Below are 17,284 nucleotides of genomic sequence, written 5' to 3' on the forward strand. Positions count from 1 at the left end.
AGCATGAAATATAATGGAAATTATTGCTGGTACTACTATGTATTTCACCATCTATTAAAAAGTTGCCACGTGTCATGTGTAGTTAGAAACATACACACACACCATACATTATAGCTATTTCAAAAGTCAACATTCATTTTCATATCACCTTACCTGAGAAAGTGATTGTCGGAGACGTATCATCTGTGTGTTACGTCCTGCGAAATCATGATCTGTTACCATCTGTTTCAGCTTTTCCTTTTCTATTGCTATACTGTTAAACGCAGACTTCAAAAGAGAATGTACTAAAGAAGAAAGAAGAATGTCTTTGAAAAAACACCCTTATTGTTTTTTGTATGCAAGTATTAAATGTAACCTAAACAGGTTATAGAAATGAGCAGCATGCAGGTTACAGTAGGTAAGAAAAGCACTGAGCCTTTTGCGATATGTGTCCATCTGGAACTGAATGTTGTCAAATAAATCACTGACAAGTTTCAATGTCGCCGTTACTTTTTTCACTGTACTGGTAAAAAATGTAAATGCCGATGAAGTCGTAGGGGTACCAGTGTACTAGTTTTAAACCTATAAACCGTTGACCAAGTATAAATACTGCCAACGTCACAGGGTCCCAGTTGTGATCTACTTTTGTGACCTTCTGACAAGCAAAGTCAATGGGGAAGCCAGATTCACTTAACAACTGCAATGATTCACTTAACAACTGTTGCAAGAAAAGTCATAATAAAATGGGGCAAAACTCACTTAACAAATGTTTCACTTAGCAACATAAAAGTTGGGCTCAATTGTGGTCGTAACTCAAGGACTACCTGGATACAAAATACCTCTTTAGAATACTTTCACAACTGTCTCCCCAAAACTGAAAAAGGTTGACAGCATCTCGGATACACACAGCATGAGATAAGTGATTTATATTCTGTTCTTGAAAATGTTTGAAAATGTTTCAGCAAACTATGCTCTCTCGCAGCTCCTAATGATAGACTATATTTGCTTCTGACTTTTACTACAATGACAGCCTCAATAGAACAAAGGCTGTTTTTTAACAGTTAGATTAATACAGCTGATAACACTGCCACAGGCTTGAGACGTTTCAAGAAAATTAGCTACTGATCTGATGAAAAAAACCCACCCAAGCGATAACACAACTTTCATGCAGGTCTAGCTTTGTACAAGGATATCTATTTTGCAAGAATAGATTTGCAAGAAGGATTCCTGGTAACCAATTCAGGAAGAAAAAGTCTCTTAGGTAACTGATTCCACCTGTTTACATTTTCACAGATGAAATGGCCAAACTAGCAGCAGTGCCCAGTGGGATATGCTAACACTTACCTTTCTGAGCCATGAGGCAAAATTCTTCCTGGAGTTTTATATAGTCTGTGGAGTTTTCCAAAGGATCCGATACATGAGTTGGTGGGGTCTGAAATTCGATGTCCGCATAAAGGTTAGGATTAGATGAATGTAGGCGAACAGGAGACATTGTCGCACTGAAAGGAACCTAAATTGAAAATCAACAGATACATCACACTGACTTCCATGAAAGACCAGAAAAACCTTATAATAACTAAATAATTTCTTATGTTATTTTAGGCTTTATTTAACATTTATAAATCTTTCATAACAAAAAAACAAACAAAAAAATTTAACGGAAGGGTCATCTCCCAAGAAAGACCAAAGATAGCGATTGTCTTGAGACGAGAAGATAATTGCCTTGACCTTAAATAAAAAATTTCATAGTCCAATCTTAATAAAAGGAAAAATATATAGAATACTTCAAGTTTGGTATATTTGTGTTAAAGTATAGCATTCTTCCATGTCTAAAAGATGCACAGTTTTTGGCTTGAATATTAATGTATTGGGCGAATGAGCCTATCTTAGTGATTGCTATTTTTATAACTCATTTTTGTTCTTTGTTAAATAATGTTTCTAAATAGATTTGACTCTTGTATTTGTGTGCATGCAGACTCTTTTTATATCCATACACATGCACTAATACTATGAAAATGTTCCCTTAACAGTTGCTACCATTTTAGCAAGTGACTGGTGATTGAAAACTATATCAAGTTGTTTTTTTTAAGTAGCATTATGGTGCTAGTCATGTTTGGAAATCCATTTTTTAGATGTGGACACGTTGTAGGACTGTATATGACACTGTATTTAAGCTGTATTTTAGTATTATCTTAATTTTTAAAACAGAAAACATGCTTTAGATTACTTAAACAACATTTAAAAAACAGTGAGGTGATAAAAACAACACCCTTTTGCAAACATCACACTGAACATGTACTAAATTGTGAGATTCACAGAAAATAGAGTGCTCCACATTTCAGAACCACATCTCATAAAAATATATGGACAAGCAGTATTTATGCAAGTGATTATATTGTGTGAACTTCCTACAAAATGTGAGTAAGCAAATCACGGAATTCCATCAAAAATCCTCACCTGGAAGCAGTCCAGCACTTTTGTTTATTTTGCAGCGAGTGCCAAGTTAGGCTCCCTTCTCTCAAATCAATGCTGATGCTTTTTGAACATTAATTGAAAACTACTTATGCTATGCAAGGAATAGATACAGTTTTCAAAACACACACAGAGCTAACACTTATAATGTGTAAAAGCAAGGGTCTTCTAAAGAAAGCAAAGTGCAACAAATCATACTATATATTGGAGGGAAGGAATAAAATAATGGATTTTAATCAATACCCGCTGAAATTATTCCTGAAAAAGCAGGTAAGTGAATGGTGGCATTTTAGATATATATTATATTCAGGTAATGGTTTCAGCACACACTTAAACAGATCAGTAAATTAAAAAAAGGATTTTTCCCAAAGAAGAGTTAAGATTAATATCGAAGAAATACATCTTCAAATCACTTATTGTTCTGGTGTCTAAACTGGTGTAATTTGAAAATATAGTATCTTATTTACATCAGCTTTCCCCCAAATTCATGCTATCAAGATGCTTTTAAATTCAATCCCCCATAACTTTGTGCATGATGGTTTTCAACAATATCTGGAGGGCATGATTAAAAAGTACCCTATATAATACTTAGAATTAAGATTCTTTGAATATCTTGAAAGGCCCAGGATAGTATGCCATCTCTACTTTTTTATTATTTTCTAAAATATGTTTCTGTATATATATTAAATGTACATTGAATATGTATAATTTTAGTACAAAACATATGTGCAACTTTGAGATATATCTGTAAAACCTATCCTAAATATGCTCATAAAAACAAACACACATAAATGCCTACGAGCTAATCTATGGCATCAACATGCACAACGTAAGTAATGTTAGATATGTAGTCAATTTTATTTTAAAATTTACTCCAACTCAAATTGCTCGTGTAATTTAAGGACCAATACTTGGAAAAATATTACAAAATAGGGCTATGCACACTTTAAATATGATACCAATGTGGTTTTGATCTCACACAAGTGCAGCCTCTCTTTGCTGATCATTTAAGGTATCCCATTTAAGTATTTTCTCTATAAGCCTGAAAAAGATGCTGTTGTTTAAGAACGGCAAGAACTTTAATGTGTGGATTCCTTAATTCCCTCACAAGTCATCCTAATTGCTTCATTCTAAGAACTTTCAAAAGCTTGCCCTGCCAATCACAAAAAAAAATAAATTACAGTCTTCTGAAATAATCTGAACAACAGCAACATAAAAAATCACACATTACTCTATATTTTAATAGTTTATTTCCTTTTTCATACTATTTGAAACTGGCCTAAAATAAAATTGTTACCAAAACCTGGACTGAAATTCTTATTTAGCTAAACTATAATTCTGTTGTTTCTTTCCTCTAAGTATCTAGTTATTCTAACTGAAATGTTAAGTTCCATTTAAGCAATTATCTGGAATCTAAATCCCAATTAAATCCACTAAGTTCCACTATATTTAAGCCCTGAACCGTAAACCTTTCCAGGGGAGAAATAAACTAGGATCTTCTCTTTAAAATGGAAGCAGGAAAGTGTTTTAAATTCACAACATAACTATGAGGAGGGAAAAAATAAACCTCATAAAGACTGAGGGCTAGGGCAACCACACCTTGCCTTCTAGAGCATATGTGTCAAACTCAATACGTCACGTGACATGTCATGACGTATTGTGACTCTTTTTGCACTGCCGGCCATGGGGTGGGCGCGGCTTCAGTATGATGAAACCGGTCCATGGGCCGGCAGTTTGACACCCCTGTTCTAGAGGCTCTGAAAACACTTCTCCGACATGGGGAAACCATTTCTTGCAATGGGTTCCTTTGAGGATGATAGGAGGCAAGGACAGAAGAAGTTCACACGAAGTTAACTCATTCTCTGGAAAGCTCTGGGGGAATATTTGTGCTCCACAGACCAAGTATTTATTTAGTGTATGCTCTTTCGAAAAGCTAGGATCTAAAGAGATCCAGCAATTCCCCCATCAAAGAAACAACTGATAACATTTTTAAGATTTAAGATTTTCTTAATCTTGGACATTTGAAATGAAGGAAATAACTACATGACCCAAGAATCAGAGAACAAGAAAAATGCCAATTATGAAAGCCCCAGTTTTCCAACAGAGCATATTTATACTTCCAACAGCACTTTGAATCCTTGTTTTTGGAGGGAGGGTCACTGACTCTGAATAAATGCAAATCATACCTAAAAAGATCTAACTAGGCCAGGGAGAAATCTGTATCTACCTTATTTTTAGTTTTAAATATTTATTTTTTTTAGCACACATACAATAGACCATAATAAAGTAAATCATACATTTGAATACAGATATGAACTAATTATTTAAAACCAGTTGAATATGACTATTTCAAAACTGAGCTCTTTCTAACAAGCTAGGCAAGAGGAAAAGAAGAGAATAAATTTTATACAGTATCTACAAACTGGACCAATGGTGGAATAAAGGTGTGATAGGGTATTTATCCTTTCGTGAAGGCCCATTTCAAATGTTTGTTTACAACATTTATATTTAACTTTTAATAATTTTTCGAAAAATTAAAAGTTCCATAATTTTGTGTTCAGCACTATTCCACTTCTAAATATTGGTAGTCCTCAATTTACGATCACGATTAAGCCCCAAATTTCTGTGGCTAAGCAAGACACTTGTTAAGGGAATTTTGCCCCATTTTACGATCTTTCTTGCCATAGTTGTTAAGTGAATCATTGCAATTGTTAAGTTAGTAACATGGATGTTAAGTGAATCTGGTTTTGTTTGTAAGGTGATTGCAAAAGGGGATCACATGACCCCGGGACACTGCAACTGCCATAAATACATGCCAATTGCTAAGCATCCAAATTTTGATCAAATGACCGTGGGGATGCTGCAGCGGTCATAAGTGTGAAAAACAGTCACAAGTCACTTTTCTAAGTGCCTCTGTAATTTCAAACAGTCACTGAATAAATAATTGTAAGTCTAGAGTTACCTACAATTTCTGATCTATTTGGTCAGTCCAGCTGCAAGCACAATTCCAATTCTTATTTTTTTATGTTGAGAAGGATTTGGTTGTATCAAAGGTAATTTCCTACCAAATAAGCCTGCCTGAACAAGAAGTCCAGTGACATGTACAATAAACAGATAGTTCCTCAAAAATGACTTTCTTAAATGTCTCAAATTTAAAATGTCCTACATATGGAAAGTTCAGAAGGGAGGGACAATTTTAATTTTTTCTTGGCACCAAGCCTGATCACTGCAGTAATCTACTTCATTAGCTGATTTTTAATTGTTATTAATATTGTTATTTTAAATCACTATGTCTTTTGATAAACATACATTTTATTTTGTCATTTGTTAGTATTCTACTGAATTGTTTCAGTTATCTAGTGTCCTGTATTACAGGGCTGAAAAATGGCTCATAATTAAATGTATTTTATATATTAAGGTGCTAATTAGCGACACAGTCACTTATTACTTTATCAGAAAATCTCGTTATAGATGTCTCAGGCATTCTCTCTCTCTCTCTGTTGTTTTTTTTTTGACAATTCAGATTCATGAACTGTCTGTCCCTTAGTAGTTGTGGGACCTATCAAGGGAATCAAACATAAATAATTAAATATCTTCTCTCTGAGTTTCTGAATTGTTTGTACTCTTCTACTTCCACCTAGTCAAATCAACCCAACTTTATTTCATTGATTAATTGATTTGTTCACCTATTAGTTGTCTAAAAAGAAAAATAATAACATATTAACAATAATGGTAGTAATATGACTTTTTCAGAATGGAGCAGAAATGAAACTTATCTAATAATGTAATATAACATGAAGGAATTCTTTAATGGGCCTTGTACAGAAATCTTTTTTTCCATTAAAAGAACCAGTATGGCTTAAGCAACTGAACTGAGAAATAATGCTACTCAGATTTCACTGAGTTCACTCCAAAATGAGCATTAGATTTGAATAGCCTTTTACTAATATTCATACATCCTGATATATGTATGTATGTGTGTGTGTGTGTGCGTGTGTGTGTGTAAATACAACATACGTAGGCATTTGGTTGTTTTATTATCACTCCATTTTAGCACAGTTGCATTTTTTGGAGAGGGAGTTATTTATAAAAAAAAATAATAAGGGCAAGATAAAAAACAAAGAGACAAATACATTTTGGATATATACATCTTCAGGGAGAAAATGGATTGTGTATTTTATTATAAATAAATGTGAGCAATTATACTAAGATCATAATAATTCTGATATTAAAACCCTTTCTCAGTAAGCATCCACATTTTAAATATATATTTGTGTGTGAGTTTGTATGTGTGTAGTTTTCTAGTTATACATACTATATTAATTTAATTATTTTTATGAAACTCAGTTGCCTGGCTATGTATTTCTCTTTCGATTGTTATATCGTTTGTAATTAAAATCACTACCCAAGAGGAAACAGAACAATTTTTAAAAGGAAAAAGAATAGATTTATAAGCTACGTAAAATTAAATTAAGATCTCAAAGGTAAGCATTAGATAAATGCTCCATATCAAAGGTCAGGTATAATTTCCAAACCATTACTAGAATCAAATCAATAATCAATAATTAACTGAAATGGCTAATATGTCATGTCAGAATGAACATTTCCATCAAGTGTTAAACTGCCATCCTCTTTGAACAATTCAAGCAGAAACAAATATATTAAAGCTTCAAGTTAAGAGAAACCCAAATTCTGAATGTGTTACAAGTCTGTATGTAGAATCATTATTTACAAATGTTTCCACGTTGATTTAAATTCTGTCTGACTTGCTTTTTCAGTTATGAAACCTCTGTATTTCCCACAACTTTGCCTCTCTTGTAGGGAGGGAAATACACGTGGTCACTTGGAATTTTTTAAGCCTTTCTTTCTGTTTAGGTCACAGAATCCACTAACAGAGAAGGAGCAAATAGTCTGGGGTCACAAAGCCTAGGGGGCCCTCCAAAGTCTTGAGAGCAGCATCACCAATTGTTGCTCCTAATTACAACTTTTGCACCTGTCAGGGAAAAATACTGAACACATGAGGATGGAGTATATCCATTATATTTAATTTAGTTTACATTTAATTTAAATCAACATTTTTTTCTTTCCTTCACTCCAGCCCTTGGTCAGTTTGACCCCTGTGTTGGAGGCTGATTCCCAAAATGCCATTCAAAGGCTAAGTGGGCCCCCAACTAAAAAAATCTGACGCATCCATCCCATAGAAAGCCATGCATAAAGAGGTGAGTGAGAGCGAAGGAGCTGGGCTACTCTTCCTCAGTATAATAGCCATGGGTACTAGCAATAATTCCTGGCAATGTAACATCTGTAATGCTTTACATACTGCTCATAATGAGGAACACCATGAGTATAAAACACAAAAGAATTTAGCTCAGAAAATAAAAATACAACCGCTTATGTGAAAAAAGACTATATAAACAATACAATTTACAGTCCAGTCACACTGAAGGTTTTTTGCTAGAACCACACTTTCTCTCTCCAAAAATCAACAGGATCTAGAGTCCATGAAGTTTGGCTAGATTTTTGTAAGGTGCTTAAAAACACTTCTATAAAGTCCTATAAATCAGAGCTTTATGATCTCATTTATATTTGTGTGTAAATATAAATGCTTGCAATCCGCCACCGTCCCCCTTATGTGACAGCTCTAGTTTTCCAGACTTGCCCTCTAAACTTCCCCAGTGTGACCAGCCTTTGAAGGGCTCCAAGCTCTCCATATGGTAAGTGCATGTTCAAGGTATACAGTTTCTCATCTTTAAAAATGGAGATGCCTTGACTGAGGAGTCCACTCACTGTTGTAGCCACTGCTGCTGCTAGTCTCTGCCGGCGCCGTGCAGTACCGAATTGGCCCTTCAGTGCAGTCCCTTCCTGACAGGGAACATGGAAAGAACAGGGAAGCAAAAAGAAGGAAGAAGAATGATGGAAGGCAAGAAGGAGACAGATGATCAAAGAAAGGAAGGGTTGGTTTTTTTTAATGGAATATTCTTCCTAAAAAAGCCAAATTGCATAACTCTCTGAACCTAAACAGGGACTGTCTATCTTATCCTATATCTACTGTATATAGGAGGAAGGGAAAGTTATTCGTTTTCTTCCTTCGGGTAAGATCGTGATAATTAAACTAAATGAAATTGTATTGCTTGCTGATTGGCCAATTCAGGAAATAGGTAAACAAATAATCAAATCTTAGCTCTAATTCAATATTGTCAATCTATGAGGAATCATCAAAATTTATCATAGGTCGTAGTGGCAAAGAATATTTTGGTAGAAAAGAACTTTGTTTTGTCACTGAATCATATGCAGTAGAAATTCAGAGTAATTGTTATACAGCTTTCTCAGTACCACCTGACTGTGGTCCACTATGATTTATGTCTAAACATTTATCATGGAAATAATAAAAAAAATAGGTATGGGATGAAAAGATAACAAAAAACTAAGGATGTGACATTCAGATGATTTACTTTGTATTTCTAATACAATCACCTGGAATGCTGCTCTATGCTTTACAGCAGGGGTAGTCAACCTTGGCTCTTTTATGACTCGTGGACTTCAACTCCCAGAATTCCTGAGCCAGCTAAGCTGGCTCAGGAATTCTGGGAATTGAAGTCCACGAGTCATAAAAGAGCCAAGGTTGACTACCCCTGCTTTACAGGTTAGCAGGGTGGCTACAAGAAAGGGGTCAAAAAAGCGAAGATAGCAGACACTGCCAGGCAACTGAGGCGCTGCCCTTTTTACATGTATCATAAGGACTTTTGAGTCCATGATTGTGGCAGACATCAAGACTATTTGACCTCTCTGTAGATTTCCTGCATTTTAGCTAGACAAAGTAAGCTCATATTTTAAGTGTTTCCAAAACTCATATTTCCTATAGATTTTTACATTATTAACCTGTCCGTTTCCTTTCAAAGCTATTCTGCATCCCCCATCCCCAAATAACACCAAACATTAAATAACTACCTATACGTCTCATCTACCAAAAGAGTGATGACCATCTTTCAATATGCCATCTAAGATCTACTGTAAAATTACCTTTCCACAGCCTGCAGCAAACAGTAGTTTTGCAGGATTATAAACAACTCTTTTTAAAGCCACACCATAACTTTGTATGTCCAACTGACAATAAGTAAGATACATAACATATTCCTAGCTGGGCAGGAAGTTTTCCCCTCTGCCTCTGAAGCTTGTTCAAGTTAACTACATTTATTTCAATCCAGAAAAAGGGAGTAAGGCTTAAGGTTGCACAAATCTTTGCTTCATTCCTCCTGCACAGTTCTTTCATTTTATTCCTGGACTATATGCAATGTGAAGCAAACAGACTTCTATTCCTACAGTGGATGTTTCCCTTCAGCATCTCTTGCTTCTGCAGCTCTATCCCTCATGGTCTTCAACACTAAAACATTGTTTAATTTGAAGGGGAGTAGAGGTAAGAATCAGAAGTAACAGATGGAGGATGTGGGAAAACTCTGAATACAGCTAAAACGGATATTGAATACAGTCATTACTATATTTTAACCTAAGGAGCTCAGAAAAAGGCACAGAAAAGAGAGAAAATATTCATTTCCATTTTATACCAGATGTGATTTAAACAGATGCTTAGTTATATCTAGGAACCTTTCTATTATGAGCCACCCAAGAGAACTAGTCTATTACAATAGGAGAAATTTGGAATCCTGTTTTTTTTAGAAGTCACATATCCAAAAATAACTGCATGTAGCTTCTAATATATTTTTTCTATTTCAAATGGTTTTCATACTTTAGCAGCAACAATTTAAGCTGTTGCATTAAAATAAATAGATATATAGTAAATAGATTAAAGGTAAAGGTTTCTCCCATATATTTGTTCTGATTCTAGGGGGTTATGCTCATCTCAATTTCTTAGCTGAGGGAGCCAGTGTTGTCCAAAGCATTTCTGTGGTCATGTGGCCAGCGTGACTTTACACAGAGATGCATCTCAAACCCTGGCTGTCAGCTTTTCCAGCTGACCAACTCAGAGTCCTTAACCACTAAGCCAATGCATCCCCAGTCAATAAATTATTAGTATTAAATCAGAACAGTCTTGCAAGATTAACATATTACAAATTTATCTATTTATTTAACGCATGGCGTATCATACATGGACTAGCAAAATATATTAACATTTCATCTAGATTAGCAAAACCCAGTAAAATATAAATGTTAAAAAGATCTATGTTCAAATACCAATGTCTAGGCAATGTAACCAATGAAACGCAGCATTGTTTATATTAAAAAAAATCAGATACTAGATCGGTAGTATGCCCTCAGCTTACAACCAATTACGATGTGATCTATAGCTTGATGTGGGACCCCATAGTCACACTGAGGGGAGGATACTCTTCCCCATTTATACAGAGCATCTGTCTACATTAGAAATAGAGACAGTGAAATTAAAATTTGGATCCACGCTTTCAGATCAATCTTCATTAATCCTACATATCATCAAAATATCAATTTACATAAAAATACAAAGCTATGTTTTAGAATGTTGCAATATTTATTTCTTTTTTGTTGTTTAATTTTGGTGATTTGATAGAAAAACAATCCTTCAGACTGTTGACTGTTATTCTAAAATCTTTCTACATAATTTCAAAAACATTACATTAATCCCAAAATGTGCAAATTCTGTAGGCTTCTGAATTATACCTTCTATGTGGGAAAATTATGATAAATAGGTCACAAAGCAATCTAAACAGAATTTTTGAAAGCATGGAATAAATTTAGAAAAATCTCCTTGAAATTTCTGCTATATAAAAAAAAACAGCTTCAACATTGCAGTCTGCACTTAGGCAAGAAAAACCAAATACACAGCTATAGAATAGGCAACACCTGGCCTAACAGTAGTAACTGTGAGAAAGATCTTGGTATCCTAGCAAACCATTATGTAAGTATGTGCCAGCAGTGTACTACAGCTGCCAAAAAAGCCAATGCAGTCCCAGACTGCATCAACAGAGCAGTAACATCAAGATTATGAGGAGTAAAATAGCCTAAATTTGGTATTCCTTACACAAGACATTAACTGAGATATAACAAAACCACTGCTATATAAACATTTCATGCAAAGCATGCCACATCATCTATATGTAAAAAACCTCATTTTACTTATAGCCAGTGGTGGGATTCAGCCGGTTCACCAGAACCGGAAGCTAAATTTTGCTGAGTTCGGAGAACCGGCTAAATGCACACTGCTTCTGGAAGTTCATTCTAGGCCTCGGAGGCTTGGGAAAGGCCTCCGCAGCCTAGAACAGCCCGCCGGAAGTGTGTGGATGCCACTTTCAGAAGTCCGTTCTAGGCCTCGGAGGCCCAGACCTGCATCCAATAAGAGAACCAGTTGTTCAGGTATTTGAATCCCACCACTGCTTATAGCAGAAACATAATTCAAGTAGAAAATGAAATATTTTGTATGCAATCTTACTTTCCCTTCTTATCTGATTAACTGTACACCAATTAGTACTGCCTTACAAATAGTCAGATGTTAGAAGTTAGCTTTTCCCCCACTGATTTTGGGGAAAGACATAGCAGGTTGTCTCCATACTACAGACCAAAACTAATTTCAGCTTGAAGGCACATATTTTAAACAGAATCTTTTATTGCAAAGCTCCAGTGTGTGGTGTGGCTCAGGGTAACAACACTTTCTCTCCTACTTCTAACTTCAGAAAGAATACAGTGGAAGTCATTATATTCCATTTTTTTCCAATGTGTCCTGTACACTTATAAGCAATTGTCATTAGACCTATATTATTTCTCTAAGTAGAAACTACTTATTTTCAAGTTTGCAATAGTCTCTTTGTAAAAGTAGTCATTTAAAAAAAAACATGTGAAGATATCCCACTTCACTCATAAAAGAAATGTTTATAAAGTTGTTAGAGTGAATTCTTCCATAAATAATACATTCATTTCCAAAATGTTTTATACTGTCTTTTTCAACTTTAGAGAATACATGAAGATCAGGGTCAAATTTTTCATTGTTCCCTGAGTGTCACTGTTTTTCTGCAAAATTTCATTGCTAGGGTAGGTAACATTACCAGTGCAGGAAACTCCATTTTCCTATGCATAAATTATGTTATCTAGATTAGTATGAAATGTCTACAGTAAAATAAGAAGCTCAGAGAATATCTAGAACCCAACATCATCTTTTGGCAAGGCTCTGTAACACTGCAATCCTATTATTTCCTATAAGACACACATTAATTGTGACAGGATATATTCCATTCTAAATAATTTTTGCCAAGAAAAGAATATAAGGATGTGTACCTGATGAGTAGGATATGATATAATTTTCAGTAAAGATGGACTGACAAAATGACATTATGGTTGAAATTCAACTTCCCAGTGATTGTTTCAATTCCAGGAAATATTATTATTATGCCTTTTCACTGTGTATGTTCTTAGGCAGCCAATTCTATATAAACAGTCATTGCCGATTTAAAAAGTTAGCAACCATATACATAGATTTTCTTCATGACTATCTGTCCCAAACTTGGTCTTCCAATAGTACACTTATCATCACTGCTAGTGAGTCCATCTAACTGAGTCCTCTTGTCCTTCCTTCCATCTTGCTCAGCATTAGAGATGTCCAGAAATCTAGGTCTCTGCATGTGTCCAAAGTAGGATCATTTGAGTCTGGTCATTTGTGTCCCAAGTGAGAAGCGTGGATTGAATTGTTCAATGAACCACTGAACATGTTTTCTTCACTGTCCACAGTATTCCCGGAGACTTGTCCAACGTCAAACTTCAAAAGCGCCAATGAAACTTTATGTCCCGATTCTTCAAAGTCCAACTTTCACTTCCACAGAGCATTACCAGGAATACCATGGCTTGCACAGTTTTGATCTCTATAGTTTATAGATGCATTGTGGTATTTCAGTATCTTTTTATGGCTGCTCTAGCAAGTGCAAATCTGCAGCCTAATTCTTTATTGCTTGTTCCTTTGTGTTGATGATTGATCCTAAAAGATAGATGCTATCTGCAATGTTGATATCTTCCCTATCAATTCTAAGGCTGGTTGTTCTAAGACTGATTGTTCTACTGATTGTCATTTAGTTTAATCCCATTTATTTCATTGCGCTCGTTTGAGTTTTAGAACTAGTCTTGCAGACCTTTGCATTTTTGTTATTAGAGTAATATCAACAACAAAGCAGAGGTTGCTGATGTTTTTTCCTCCAATTTTAAAATCATGACATACTTCAATCCAGCCTCCCTTATTATATATTCAGCATATAGATTGAATAAATAAGGGGAAAGTGCATAGCCTTGACTTATTGCTTTGCCAAACTTGAGAGAGTCTGTTTCACCATGTTCTTTCTGCTGATCTGTATATAACTTTTTTCATGAACACATAAAGTAATAATCTTCTTTGGTTTGTTCTCCAATTGTCTATTCCCATTGTTTTTGGAAAGTCAGCCAATGATTCTCATGAAGATTTCCCCAACAACTGGTAAAATCCTAAGTCCCAGTAGCTTTTGCATTTGCAACTATTGCCGTTTCATTTCCATGCAGTGGAGACCTCCTCTGACTGCCAAATAATGGGTAATAGTGAATGTAGTCATTGAATTAGATCATCTCTACCAGCTTTGAATACTTTGGCTCTAATTCCTTTCATTCCAGCTGCTTTACCATTTTTCAGTAGAATTAATGCTGTTTTTATTTCATTAAATTCTGCATTCAAGACCAGATTTTGTGACACTTCAATGAAAAGTTTATTTTTTTGCCTACATTAAGGTATCTATAAAAACAAAAATTTGGGTATCTACACCTTTCATACAATATCACTTTTGAGTAGATAAACCTTGCCCTGCTGTGTGTAACTGCTCTGTAAGTATAGCAATTAGATGTGATTTCCCAAAATGTATTCACACACAAAATAGACAATATATATTCATCATGTAACTTATGATAGTGCCTTGATAACAAGGAATCGATCTGTTTAGGTCTCTCTCTCTCTCTCTTTGTCTCTTTCTTTTTTCTTTATTTAATAAGGCTTTGTGCTCATAGGAGAAATGATATGGTTACCAGATCAATGCTGTAAAATCCAAAGAACCACTAGATGGAAATAAAATCCTATAGTTATCTGCTACCTTCCAGCGGTCCTCTGGATTTCTGCAACAAGGTCTAGCAGTTCTAAGAAAGGACAAATAATTACAAAAATAATTTGAGCAGCAGACCTTAATCTTAATTTTTTAAAAAGCTATCAATAATTAAATATCCAGTACTTCAAATCCAAGTTAATTTTATGTTTTTATTATTTTTAACAAATACTTAACCAAACCATAGTTAAAATATAGTGAACTCAGTACCTGAAGCTGTATTTTAGCATCTTTGCTCACACTTTTTGTTCTCCATCTTCTGGTGACACGCTTGTCTTTCTTATCTACACTGTTAGCCTATGTTATAAAATAATTAAAGCAGTAAAGCATTGGGTTAAAGCTGACAAAGCTGACATGGACAATACTGCAAAAGTTAGTAACAAACACCCAGCATTAGTTGACTGCCAAAGTGCTAATCTATACAATATGATACAGATAAAGCAAACAGGCCATTAAAGACAGTTTCAAAAACAAGAATTGCAGTACAATTCTTCAACCATTTATGCTAAAGAATTCTGTCTAATATTTGCTAACTAGGATAATTTCATTTTTCTTTTCAGAACAGTTCTTAACACGAAGAACAAAAGGGCAACTGAAAATTAAATTTAGAACAAAGTATGTGATTTAGGCTTAAAAATTATTTCAGTTTACGCTCATTAGAGAACTTGACTGTAATAATGAATAATTCTGCACTATCTTGTGTCATACTAGAAGTTCATATACTGACAATGACATGACAGAGAACATTCATACAGAATATTTCAAATGCAAAATAAATAGTATAAGCAAGCATTATTTCAATAATTTTTAAAATCTATTTTGTTTACCTGCATATCTGTGAAGCTAGGTGCTGACTGAGTTCTCTGAAGTATTTCTAAGTTCTGAAGAATTTTACTGAGTTTTACAAGATTTGATTGACAATGTGCAAGATCTGACAAAAAATAACACATTTAGAACAACAAAAACTTATTCTGATTAAGATTTTATTTGCTAGAGGAACACAAGAGAACTTACTGAAATCACATCTGAGCCCACTCCCCATTACCCACTAACATTCCATAAAGGAAACAAGGTGATCACACAGTAAAAATACATACATTTCGGGCCACATCACGCTAACCAATTTTGAGCTCCCTTCATCTATTCCATACAACTGTGAAATTTCTTCCTGCATGTCCCCAAACCTTCTCGGAATAACTTCAGACTGGTGGATATCATGATAGCAAATCATTCCATATGTAGAACGGAACAATGTATGTGCTTGTGAGGTGACCCATGGGAAAAAAAACCTTTGCTTGGAAACACTCAAGAGTTTTGGGAAGGTTTTTTTTTCTTTGATTCTTCAACCTTCTTAAACTATATTTCAAGGCAAATAATGGGAACATCCTAAAATTCATTTTGGGTTATCTTTAATCCCTACAATTATTCCTGAGTGAAATGATAACTATTTTAAAAATTAAAAAAGATAACAGTGAAGTAGAAAGTATAAAATACGTTGTTATTATTATTACCTATAATATAGAGTAGTGATGGCAAACCTTTTAGAGACTGAGTGCCCAAACTGCAACCCCAAACCCACTTATACATCGTCGAGTGCCAGGTGGGTGTGGCCAATTGGGTGGGCGTGGCTGTGCTGGTAACGGCAGACCGGGTGGGACTAAAAAGTTCAATCAATCAATTCAAACTTTGCAAGATCTTTTTTTTCCTGCGAGAAGTTGAAATTGACTGATTGAACCTTTTTTTTTTTTTTGCACATGGCGGCGGAGGCCTAAAGCGAAAAGGTTTTATAAAAGCCAGCTGAAGGCCTAGGACAGGGGCGACGGCGCACGTGCCCACAGAGAGGGCTCTGAGTGCTGCCTCTGGCACCCGTGCCATAGGTTCGCCACCACTGATATAAACTACAGAATTTTCAGCTCTGCATTACATAGATGTGTACTACACAGGAAATATTTGTTAAGTGGAAATTGAGTAGTTTTAAGTATAAAATATACTAACATTAGGAAAGACTTTTGATTAGTCCTGAAAATCTAAATGTTGATGGTTCTTGGAAAAATTGCATATAATTAAAAAGATGAGGCTTCATTTTAAATACAGCCAAGGGAGAATTCCTATATTTTTTTTTGCTATATAACATATAATAAGTACATTTTCATTGTAGCTTCAAGCTATGTTCTACCGTATCAGTAGCAGTGATTGATGACTAAAAGAAGGAGGTACTCACCTTCTGCACACTTGTCCATCTCCTCTGATTCTTGCAACCAAGCAACTACTTTACTTTGCCCAGTAGTACACGTTGCAGGTAGACTATTACTGCAGGGGATAGACGGTTGCCAGGGGAAATTATTCTGTGAAACCTAAAGAAAGATATACCCACATATATGCATATTACCCATGAGAATTCTGGGAGAAAAACTGCCTGTGATAAAAAAAATATCGTTATTCTCTTCTTTAAAAACTGAGGCATGTATGTATCAGATATTCTTTTTTTTTTTTTTTTTCCAAATTTTTTTTTATTATTTTCATCAATACAGAAAAAAAAAAGAGTTTTATACATCACAAGTAACACATATTTCTAACCCCCCCCCCGAGACTTCCCGAACCAATCCCAGGATAATATTCAACTACAAGTAAGCATATATCAACATCTCTAACTCCTCCAAATATATTGACCTACATAAACCGGTGAAATATATATATAATAAAAAACAAGAAAAAACAAATTAATTAAAAACCTAGATTAT

At 34.8% G+C, this 17,284-nt stretch overlaps 1 protein-coding gene across 1 annotated transcript in view; it reads right to left on the reverse strand.

Annotated features, from left to right (window-relative positions):
* OSBPL6 (oxysterol binding protein like 6) overlaps positions 1–17,284 on the reverse strand; it is an 86,643-nt gene that overhangs the window by 27,665 nt on the left and 41,694 nt on the right. Inside the window, exons 8-13 of the mRNA XM_015818847.1 lie at positions 16,765–16,897; positions 15,371–15,474; positions 14,754–14,840; positions 8,239–8,313; positions 1,324–1,489; positions 154–284 (exon numbers count right to left, since the gene is read on the reverse strand). Of these exons, the coding sequence (XP_015674333.1) occupies positions 154–284; positions 1,324–1,489; positions 8,239–8,313; positions 14,754–14,840; positions 15,371–15,474; positions 16,765–16,897 (696 nt within the window). The remainder of the gene's footprint in view (positions 1–153; positions 285–1,323; positions 1,490–8,238; positions 8,314–14,753; positions 14,841–15,370; positions 15,475–16,764; positions 16,898–17,284) is intronic.

Source organism: Protobothrops mucrosquamatus, unplaced genomic scaffold (assembly GCF_001527695.2).
Source record: "Protobothrops mucrosquamatus isolate PMUCROS unplaced genomic scaffold, P.Mucros_1.0 scaffold804, whole genome shotgun sequence".
Taxonomy (NCBI): domain Eukaryota; kingdom Metazoa; phylum Chordata; class Lepidosauria; order Squamata; family Viperidae; genus Protobothrops; species Protobothrops mucrosquamatus.